General features: G+C 29.5%; 1 protein-coding gene across 5 annotated transcripts in view; it reads left to right on the forward strand.

The window, feature by feature from the left end:
- The window catches only part of LOC142331241 (uncharacterized), a 90,924-nt gene that overhangs the window by 47,897 nt on the left and 31,003 nt on the right, over nucleotides 1-12,024 (forward strand). For all 5 annotated transcript variants that reach the window (XM_075376998.1, XM_075376996.1, XM_075377000.1 and 2 more), the window contains 2 exons: nucleotides 3,088-3,158; nucleotides 10,630-10,762. In XM_075376998.1, the coding sequence (XP_075233113.1) occupies nucleotides 3,088-3,158; nucleotides 10,630-10,762 (204 nt within the window). The remainder of the gene's footprint in view (nucleotides 1-3,087; nucleotides 3,159-10,629; nucleotides 10,763-12,024) is intronic.

A 12,024-nucleotide genomic window follows, 5' to 3' on the forward strand; every position in this document is an offset into this window, starting at 1 on the left:
GCATAATTTTAAAGGTCTTTCCAAGAGGAAGGCGCTAAAAACTAATCTAAAAATAATTTAGATTAGAGGAAATTTTTAAAGTTTAATTTGATAAGACACAATATGCTGGCAGACTGCTTAACCTGCAATATTGATCTGCTGACTATCATAACAAAATCATATCTTTATAATGACATTTATTTTTTTTAAATTGCGTTTATAGAGTGCATTATTTAGCAAAAAGACTACTACTTTATGAGAAAGACAATATACATTGTCTTTCTCATAAAAATATTAAAAGTTAAGTCAGATTTAATTTTTAACTTACCATTAATAATTAGTTTTAAATATGTTATTCTTATTTCATCAACACTGCTGGAAAAAGTAACTAGTAAACCAATAATCAATATATAATTATTGTTCATATATTAATGAAGATAAATAAATACACAGGATAAAAAAAGAGGGAAGGTGTAAATAGATTTTAGCTTTAAAGCTTTCCCCATTATCCTTGGGGTAAAATATTTATGATTCATGATTATTTTATCGGTAATTAAATCTTTGTTACAACTATTATTTTTATTGTACAAAATGGGAAGGTTTAATTATTTAATGTTTCAATGCCTTTTTGTAATTTTTAAATTTGAATAAAAATTACTGATATTGAGGATACAAATTTTCTTCCAGTCTGACTGTCCTTTCATTTATGCATAATGTGCAGATTTGTTAGAACAGATTCAAAGGCACTAAAACTGAAATAATGCAAGTGTAAGTCAAAAAGTAAAAGGAAATTTTGATTTCCCACCCAGTCACTTGTATGGCAGAAATGATGTTCTGCTGTAACCCATAATCTCTTATCAGCTATTCATTGAAAGTATTGTTTCATTGTTAGCTATATGTGATTCTGTTTAAAATGAGTGCTTCTTTGTCTGATTGCACCAAGGAAGAAATGCTAGCAGTGTTATATTTCCTCAGTTCAGAAGGGGTGAAACCAGCAGAGATTATTCATTGAGTGCAGCAGCAATATGGAGAGAGTTGTTTGATTGGAAACAAGATCTATGAATTGATTGTTTGCTTTAAAAATTATAGGATTTCTCTGTGATGAACAGCAAGGTAGGCCTTCCACTTCAAAAACTAATGATGACATTGTGAGTTGAATATAAGCCGTGGCTCAGCATTTTCAATCCTTTAAACATTTCCATGATCCTTTAAACTTTCAAAATGCTCGCTGGGTTCCACATCATGACTGTAATCCACAAAAAGAACTGTTTGAAAATTTCCCAGAAGGTTTTGAAACGTTATGAAGATGATACTCATTTCTTAAGCAAATAATAATTGTTGATGGGGCATGGGTCCATCACTTAAAACTTGAGAGTAAGCGACCAATTTTAGTGTTGAAACATCCTTCATCTTGCACACCAAAAAAATTCAAAACTCAGATGTTTGCAGGAAAGGTGATAATGACGATATTCTGGGATATTCAAGGTTCACTTTTGGTTTACTTCACACCTAAAGATCAATCAATAAACAGTGACAACTACTGTGAGATACTGCATTTACTGAAGCAAAAAATCACATCCAAAAGACATGGTAAACTTTCTAAAGGTGTGATTTTGCTTCAGGATAATGCTCGACCTCATACGGCCAAAAAAACAGTCCTTTGCCTTCAATATCTTGGTTTTGAGCTGCTGGACCACCCTCCATACAGTCTGGATCTGGCTCCAAGCAATTTTCATTGTTTTGGCTTATTAAAAGAAGAGTTGCCAGGGAATCATTATTGATCTGATGAAGAGGCCATAGAAACATTTTCCGCATACCAGACCGTAAACTTTCTTCCAGGAAGAAATTCAAAAGCTCATTAAAAAGATGGACTAAGTGCATTGAAGTAGGAGGGGATTACGTTGAAAAATAATGCATGTATCATAAAAGTAAGTACAAATAAATATATTAATTTTTTAAATTTCACTTTACTTTTTGACTTGCCCTCGTAATTTAAAAATTCCAATATTAATATTAAATTGAAATTGTTTATTAAACGATTAAATGAAAATAAGAATTATTGTCATATAATACAGTTTTTTGAATAATAATAAAAACAATTTTGCTACTGCCAGATTTTATTTTTTTTATTCTCTAAATACTAATGTAATAATACAGTCATTTTCAATACATGTTGCTTTTGTTTGAAATAGATTATTTTTCTCATAGTGCTTCTTCAGTGTCCTATAAATAAAGAACTCTTTGAAATAATTTCTGTTTCCTAAAAATTAAAATACAGTTTAACCATATAGGTCATTGCTTGTTTGAAGAAAGGGAAGATCTTGTATTGATAGAGCTTATCCTTAAAAAAAAAATAAGTGAATATTTTTTATTCAGATGTTCAAGAAAGATTAATTGTCACATAATTCATGAATACAAACAATATTTCCTTATAAAATAAGATTGTGCTTGTACACTGCTTACAGTAAATAGTTTAGTATTTTAATAACCATTAGCGTAGCTATTTATTTAATATTTCCTTGACATAAAAATCAGAAAATACTTCTTTGAAAACTCATGAATCCCTAACGAAGAAAACGTTTTTATCTACTGGTTAGTTTTAAGAAGGTATATGACAAAGAAAAGGATGACCTGCTTTTTAAAACAAACCAACACAAGCATAAAGTTGTTAAGAATGCACTAACCACCTCATTTTCATTCTTACATAATTGTATTTCTAAAAAAAATCTTAAAATTAATTTATATTTATATTGCCACAAAAGAATTTATACCTTTTCTAACCTGCTACAGCTGGTGAAACTAAAAATACCAGAGTGCAGATATGTGGGGGCATAGTAAACTGGAAACAACCAGTTCATCTGTAGTTCTGCAGGTATAGCAGTAAATATGCAATTACTAAAGGTTATAAAAATAGTAAAACATTTAAAAACAAAAACATTCTTGACTTTTGTAAGAGTCTTATGTCATCAGATTTTCTTCATTTGGTTTACTACATGTGAAGAGGTAAATTGATATTTTAACGTTTTATTTTTTTTTTAAGATTTCTTAGTTATGCTTTGATGTACATTTTTTATTTATGTACATTCATCTTTGTTTTCTTTTTTTCAGCAATACTAAAGAAAAAATAAAACCTTGTTTTGTGCCCCTGAATTCTGTTCCTATACTCTGTTCCACTTCTGGTAAGAAATTTTTTTATTAAGTTTCAGTTACATTGTTTTTATAAAAATCTTGTTGCATTGTTGTTTATTGAAATCCATATAATTTTAAGTGAAAATGGATTAGCCTTTCCATATTCTGTTCTTAGATCTGCTTTATAAAGTAGGGTTTTGATATATACTTTAGCTATTTCTTCAATATTACTACATAAATCACAATTAGTTAACTTAAGAGTTTTGAACTGTTTGAAACTTTTAGCAAAATAGTCATGGTTGATGACTGATCTAACTGAGAAAACATAGACTTCCTTGAAACACCTGGATTAATTCCTGGGTGTTGTAACAAGATCTTTTTGTCCCTTTTATCATTCAACTAATCACTAATATTCTTACCCTAGTACCTTGATAGTGCTAAATAACATGTTAATTGATGAAAATGACACTGGCTGAGCACTGTCTTGTTGGGAATCACTAATCTTTATTCACAACAAGGGCTGTCTGAAGTTGGAAGATTATTTAAGGGGTTATTCCATCTTAAATCAGCAAGGCCCTCAGCCTGACCAACTGGGATTTTCGTGAAATTTGGTATGAATTATCTGTTAATAGAGTTTTGAAAAAAATATTGAATTTCAGATCTCTATTATAAGCCGTTTAGTTTTCAGAACCCTTCAATTTACTGGAAAATGGCAAATTTTGACTTGCGAAAGTAGTCATAGATCAACATAACTCTTATTTATTAAGGTAGAATGATAAAATATGGTCTCATTTAAAGTTTATCTGATGCTCTTTCATACGTTATACAAGCCCATATTTACATAAATTTTTATTTCAAGGTCACACCACCTTTGACCTTGAATTTTTTAAAAACAAGTCTTCAATTTTTAATAAAAAATATATGTTATCATTATGCTATGAAGCAGTTAAGAAAATTTGAAACTGGGACTGCTTTGGTATCAGGAGAAAAAATAAAATGTGTATCAATGTTTTAACAAAATTTACTTTTTTAAAAATTTCTATTTAGTTTTATAATAAGACAGTAATGAAACTCAAAATGAGGTTGAAAATTACACTTTTTGCTTAAAAGTGAAATTAAGTTAATAATTTTAAGTAAAATCATACAGTTTTAAATGTTCTAAAAAACTGAAGTGTAAAACATAATTTATACAGAACTATGTATTATTTTTACATAATATAATTCTCAAGACTCACTTCTCCTAATTCAAGATGCTACAGTAATATAGATAATAATTGTACAACTAATAATTAAAATGTAATAATGCTTGTCTTAAATAATTACAATTATGTCATTTATGATTTGAACATTTTGACAGTCTTAAAATCTTACATAGTATACAAAAAGTAAGGTAAATCAATAAATTTCAAATGAAAGTTTTATACATTGTTAAATTAACTGTTTCATTACAGTAGTTGTTACTTTAAATAAATATTTTAATTTGTTAATTTAACAATAGTCTGATGAAATACATCAACAGCACTTATGTATTGATTACTATTAATGTACTGATTAAGAGTATATGCTTATTTTAAATATTGATTATTTCACTGTCAGTTTTTCATTTGCCTGAGTAGTTTCCTTTTCAGATAATGTATATATATGTCCAGTTGCAGTTTTTGGATTAACTTTCATTAGTATTTACTGTCAAGGTAATATAATATCACTGTGTGCTGGAAAAACATAAAAAGGAGATGGACCTTTAGGGTGAAGAAAACTTACTTCTTCTGTCGATTCATTTGCAGATAATACACTAGCTAACCACCAAATACCATTATATTATAAATGCACGTTAAAAAACCTTTTATATCAGAAATTTCAAGAAAACCAACTTCTGTTTCATGAAAAACTATGTTGTTCATATTCTTCATTTTCAGAAATAATTTTTGTTTTAAGAAGTCCTTTCCTGAATGGTAAAAAAATATGCAACTTTTGATTACCTAGGATTGTCATCGCTTTTGCTAAACGAGGTGCTAAATACTTTTCTTCTTTCTGATATTCTTCATTTGAAACAGATATGAAGTTGATATTTTTAATATTTTATCAAGCCTAATCATAAAGCTGAGTGACTGTTATTTGATCTTGGTATGAGCGTTTTAAACTTGCTTCTGATGCTACTCTTTTAAGAGTACCAGCAAGACAATCACATGCACTCTTGCCATATGATTGGGCAAAGTGTCTTGATGCCTCGACACCAAAGTCATCCTTATGGTATTTAAATTCACAAAATTTTTACAATTTAATATTGTGCTGCTGAGCCATCTGAGAAGTGAATTAGTTTTTTTCTGAAAAAGGTTAACTGATATTGTGTAATGCTTAACACGTTCAGTGCTAGTAATGTATCAAGAAACCAATCAATGTGGCTGATATTATTTTTTTTAATTCACATCTTTAAGACCTTTATCAATGCCAGTATTTATTATTTTTTTTTTATAATTTAGTAATGCATTTTGGCCAGAAACTGATGAAATATTTAAGACGCCACAGTGACGTCGCTTGCCACAGAATATAGACCTAACACATCATCTCTGACTAAATGTCATCCATTCTTCTGCTATACAGTCTTGCTATTATTTGTAAATAATGAAATATTTATCGCATCGAAATAATTTATATTCTTTATCTAAATATAGGCTTCGGGTTATTTCGTAAAACATGACAAGTAGCAAACAGAATAATTATTGTGTTATATTTTCATTAGTTTTATTAATACTGCGTAATCTACAGTAATAGAAGCATATTAAATATTATAAACTTTACAGACAGAACAGACTGTAAATTGTTATACTGGGTGAGACATAAAATAAAAACACGTATCAGAATTGATAATTATTCATTTTGTTATAATAATCAAACAAAATGTTAATATTTTATCAAATACAATCATAAAACAGTACAGTTCTGAAAAAAATAGTTCAAAGGAATAACATAAACAGTGGTAAATATAATACAATACTAAAATGGAAATAATAGCAATAAAAAACTTACTAAATGTGAACTAGCCTAAATGGTAGATTTCAAAACAAAAAGACAAAGAGTTGGTTGCAAAGAACACAACGAACAATAAATAAATATTGGGATTTTGTTCTAACTTTTTTTTTAGTGCATACTCTGCATTTCCTTCATGGTTTACCAGATTCACTCCTTTCCATTTGCCATGGAATATAAATTTGGGTTTAGCCAATGCCTCTATAAACTGCTGGTTCCATGCTTATTTTTTGTTTGTTAATGTAGATTAATTTTTCAATAACATGTCCTGAAATTTTAACAATATCATTTTTTTTTAATCCTATATGTCTTTTAAAGTAGATATGTGTTATTCATAATCATATGAAATATATAAATAGCATCACAAAGTTTTTCTTTCTGTGGAGTAGTAAGCCATGAGTTGATCTGCTCAAACAATTCCACCCATACTTTCAGTCATATTTTGTGATGGCCTCGAGCTTATATTTTTCTTTTTCAGATCTGATTTTGACTGTTATCATTTGTGCACTGAATTAAGAAGAAATTGTTATTATCTGGCATTTGTCAAACCACTTAAATATACAGATACTTTTCTTGTTGTAATCTTTTAACCTTGCACAATTTCTCCCCTTGAAATTCTTTTATTAATAATATAGACTGGATTTTCTTTATGGTTTGCTTTCAGGGTCCCCGTTACATAAGGTTTTCTTCCCAACAATTCATCAGTCAGAGGTACATTTATAAAAATGATCCATATATACACTGTGTCCTTCGTCACATGAAATTTGCCATTTTCCAGCAAATTTGGAAGGCTCTAAAAGCAAAATGGTTAATGATAGAGATCTGAAATTCAGTATTTTCTAATAGCTATCAACAGTTAATTCATACCAAATTTCATGAAAATTCCAGTTGGGGTCGGGTTGTGAATGCTATAATCTTGTTGATTTGACACGGAATGACCCTTTGTGTCATTCAGTTGGAATGTTAAATGCATTCATTTCATGTTAAATGCAGTTGGAATATTAATTGCATTTGTTTTTATTTAGTTAGGCTTTGATTGTAACTGTTGACAAAGAATCTTTGGATAAAGAACTTCAATAAACATATGAATATTCTTCAACATCCATGATCAATAGGTTTTCGAATAGTTCAATTTATTTAAAATTTTTGATCTCCAAATTGTGCTACAAAATAAATATGCAATTAATTATAAAATAAAAATAGAATTGCTTAAAGTTCATATTAATAATTATTAAATACATGAAATAATAAAAATTGGATATGTGAAGATACTAAAATAAGTAAAATAATTACATACTAAATAATTCAAAGAAGCTGGTAGCGAATTGTATAACTTTCACCCTTTGGTGATTGGATTTCAATTAACCATAGATCTCAGGAATGGTTGAACTGAGTCTGTACAAGATTACACTTCATTTGTACTCTTACATATCATCCTCTGAAGTAATACCTGAACGGTAATTCCCAGAGGCTATAAACAGGAAAAGGAAAGAAGTAAAGAAATTTCAAGTTTTCTAACTTGAAATTAATTTTAATTATTTTACACCAATACGAGGGTAGGCTGATGTTTCCAGCCTGATAAAGAAAGCAAGATTTTTTGGTTTTATTTTTAAATATAACCTCTACAAAGACTAATACATTTGTCTTACTGGTGCTGTAATTTAGTTATACCATTTTTATAATGCGGTTTGTCAAGCTCCTCAACTTCTTTATTGTAACTTTAAGAGAAACTTCCTCATTGTTCTTAAATCGTTGTCCTTCAAGCCATTTTTTGAGATTAGGAAATAGGTGGTAGTTGCTGGGTGCTAAATCTGGCAAATGAGACAGATGAGCAAGCAATTCAAATTTTGGTTTGTTGATTTTAGCCATTGCTATGACTGACGAATGTGGTGGTGCATTGTCATGGTGAAAAAGATTTTTTTTTTGCTATAAGTGGTCATTTTTTTCTTGGGTATCTCCCACACTTTTAATCTACGGTTTTTCAGCATGACTTTATGGAACTTTTCTATCATTTTCGTCGTCGCCTCAATGGGACATCTGGAGCATGGTTTGTTCTCAGTACTCTTATGACCTTTAATAAATTCAGAAACCCACTGTTTTATCATTGAATATGATGGAAAAATGTTGAATCCATTTCTTGTTTGATTTGAAACGATGTCAAACCTTTCAAAAGGAAGTATTTTATAACTACATTTTTCTAATTTTTCCATTTTCATGAAAGTAACAAAGATGTCCTACTATAAACACTGTCAAATGTATACTAACCAAGCCAATAACTTGGTTAGAATACTAACCAATTGTACTTTGGAATACCAAATATATTAGACCTGCTCATACGATCTCTATCAGGCCAGAGATTTATCAGCCCATTCTTTACAAGTTGATTTGTAACTTTGGAATAGTCTTTTAAAATGTATGAATACATCTCTTCTTCATAAAAGGAGTCTAGTTCCCCCCATTTTAACAGCACAAACATGTGTTCCCATAAGTAATAATTTAGAATAATAAAAGGAATAATCTAACTATATTAAAATTTTTTAAATTTAAAAACATAAAATTTTGAAGAATTGTGAGACATACTTTGTAAATATTATACGTAACTGTAAATATAGGCGGTAGATATAATATATGTAATAGTAAAAATAAGTATTATGATTCTGTTTTTTCTCTTCATACTTAAAAAGCATTTAACATATAAGTTTCTAAAGTTGAATATACACATGTTTAAAAGAACATATATGAAAATTAAGAATTTTTTTATTGTGTTGAAGTTTATAAATGATTTTTGTAATTATTTATAAAAAAATTTTTGCTGCTTCTATTTTTACTCCTTAAAATATAGCGTAGTATTATACTACATTTTAGTAAATCTTGTTTTGTTTTGATACACATTTTTTACTTTATCAATTATAATAGCGGGTGAATAGGTTGGATATGAATAGAGCACTTGTTCAAAATTTAAGGAGTGCCCATTGCAGAGCATTAATTATATGCACTGATGTTTTTAAAACAATCAAAATTTTAAAATCAAAAGGTTTTTAAAACAATCAATAAGGCTCGCCATATTGGGGAAGGCTCTCTCAATTGATTTAGTGGTGAAAGTTTGGGCAGCCATGTGGAGATTGCAAAGAGGCAGGGAGCAACGAGTGAGTCAATGCGGCAAGAGCCGCACTGTCAGATCATGTGGGAGGTTCTTGATGTGGTTGCTGTGTTCAACCGACATCAGTAGTTTACTTAAGGGAAAGACTCCTAACGTTTTGCTGAGGGAAGTTAACCTTGAGATATATGGCTGACCACCAGCCAATTAGGGCTCCAAACGCTTTAATATGGTGGACAGGTACTTGCTGGCATTCAGTGACCTAGGCATGGCAGCGAATTGCTGTATAAACAAAGTAAATTTTAACTTATGAATGTCATATATATTTTTAGTAGTTGACAGGGTGCGCCTACCGATTTTAGTAAATATATGACAAGTGAGTGGTTGGGAAATGTAAGCCGGTGGTGTATGAACCGCACTTAGTCCGCTCATGCTGTTAGGTAAGCTCTAGGAGCTACTTAGGACAGTGGTTGTTAAACTGTTTCGAGGCTCAGTAGCTGTTTGTGGCACAGACATTTGATCTTATGCTTTAGGGAGACAGAATTGGGTGGTGGCGGGAGAAATGCTAAGCAAACCAATTACCACTTATAGCAATGTACGATGGTATAGCTGTAATGGGAAAATATGTAAATCAGTCAAAAAATCTAAAAAAATTGCTCTTTTTTAAAGTTTTGTGCCTTGAGGAGACATTAAAAAAAATCTTTTAAACAAAAAAAATAAAATGTAAATAATCTGAATAAAACAATCCAGTGCTTCCCAAGTCCACAAAATATTTTTTTTTAGACATATGTTGGTTGACCTGTATTTGGTGTTATAATTCTGGACCCCCTTGACCAAAATTAATTATTCATACCAAATCTAATATTATAAGTATACATCAGGTTATAAGTTATATTAAATAACAGAAAATGGAATTTACTGAAGGATTTTTGTTTGTGAAGTATTTCTTACACTTATAAAATTTTAATAATCTATAAAATAATTCGAGAAAAATGTATCATATATTAATGAGAACCCACATTACATTAAATAAATAAACAAACCAATAAATTTATATAGATTTATATTTTTTTTTTATGTTAATGAAAATTAACATCTGACAGAGAAATATAAAATCCACAAACAAATTGCACTGTACAAAAATTTATCCTTTCCAATTACTATATTGAGTCAAATTCAATAACTTGATCGCTTTTGCAGTTGATGAAGTGACTAAACTGTGTAATATTGCAGTAGATATAGTAACCATGAAGGATCCATCTTGCTCACAGATCTGTTAATGTAGTAACTTTTTTGGTTTTTTTTTTTTTTTTTTGTTTTTACTGTTCTAGTTGATGTCTTTTTCTGTACTCTATGTAAGCTTGAATTTGGCCAATTTTTTTTTTATTACTTTTTAGGGAATATAATCAAGCAGAATTCATTTGAAGCAAAAGAAAGAGGCGATAGTGATGCTGATAGTACTTCCATTCACCAAAGTTTTAAAGTTCCTCCTAAAAAGAAACTCTGTCCAAGAAGAGCAAAAATAGAGTGGTAAGATACTTCTTTAGATCCTGTAATTCAATATTTTACATTTGTTAATAACTATTTCATACATATTACTTTTTTATGATCACAGTATACGTTAAAAAAAAAGAAGCTTATTTTTGAAGAATTTTATTCAGCTAACTATTTGATGGAAAAATTAAGTTTTATAGTGTAAAAAAAATCAGTTCACTTCTGTGTGAGTAGTATGAGTTCTCCAGGTGGTCTGAAGAAAACTTATAGGAAGTACTGAAATTCGCCTACCATAATTTTCCTGGTTTACAAATAGTACAATTTTAGCATTCCACAATTTTGTTGTGGGATTGTATAACAAGCAGACAAATTCATTCATAACTTGATATATCTCTTTCACAGTAAATGAAATGAGTTAACTGTGGTATTAATGATATAGTAAGCATAAAGGATCCCCAACTTGCCCACAGAGGTGTGGATGTAGTATCTACATTAAATAGTTTAAAAAATTATCATTTTTTGTCATTACTATTATATATGATTGTCTTTGTATATAGAAAAAAGTTTTTATCAAAATTTTATAATAGTCTGTTATAGTCTTATGCAATTTAGTATTTAAAATGTTTTTCTGATGATCACTTGCATATGATGATAAATTCTTATTTAATGTAAGATAGCATTGCTCAATCTATCAGTTAGGTCTGCATTAGAAAAGTTTGGTGTTCAAGGGCTACTAGAGAAAGACATCGTAAGCAGTAAGATCAAATGAATGCTAACCAGTATTTTTGTTGCTATAGTGAAATGTGATGCTTTTGAAATATTAGATGAATTTGAGGACACTCTCACCTTGTGAGACCTGGCATCATTGTGTTGAAGTTTTGCGCTTGATTATTTTTTTCACAAGGATATTCCATATATTTCTACATAACGGTTACTAATTGTGCCGTGGATAATTCCAAAGCCTACACTTTGTTGTTTATTAATATTTGAACACTGTAAGACCTGCTTGATGATTTATTTTTTAAAGCTGATCTTGTGGCTTTGAAATTTAATTTTGCTTCCCAGAATCCTTGCATTTCAATTTAACCTACATTAAATCACAAAGTTTCTGCAGTACAATTGAAATTTATTAAAAGTAAGTCTCTGTTCCAAAAGCTCACCATTTAAGGTTTGACTGTGGTTGGAAAGTGGTATTTGAGGATATAGTTTCCTCCACTTATCATTATCATTACTTAGTAGAGGCTGTTCAGATTCAGTTTCATTTCATGTTATTAAAAATTATTAAAAAGTACTTTGAA

The sequence above is a fragment of the Lycorma delicatula genome, chromosome 10 (genome assembly GCF_047948215.1).
Source record: "Lycorma delicatula isolate Av1 chromosome 10, ASM4794821v1, whole genome shotgun sequence".
NCBI lineage: Eukaryota > Metazoa > Arthropoda > Insecta > Hemiptera > Fulgoridae > Lycorma > Lycorma delicatula.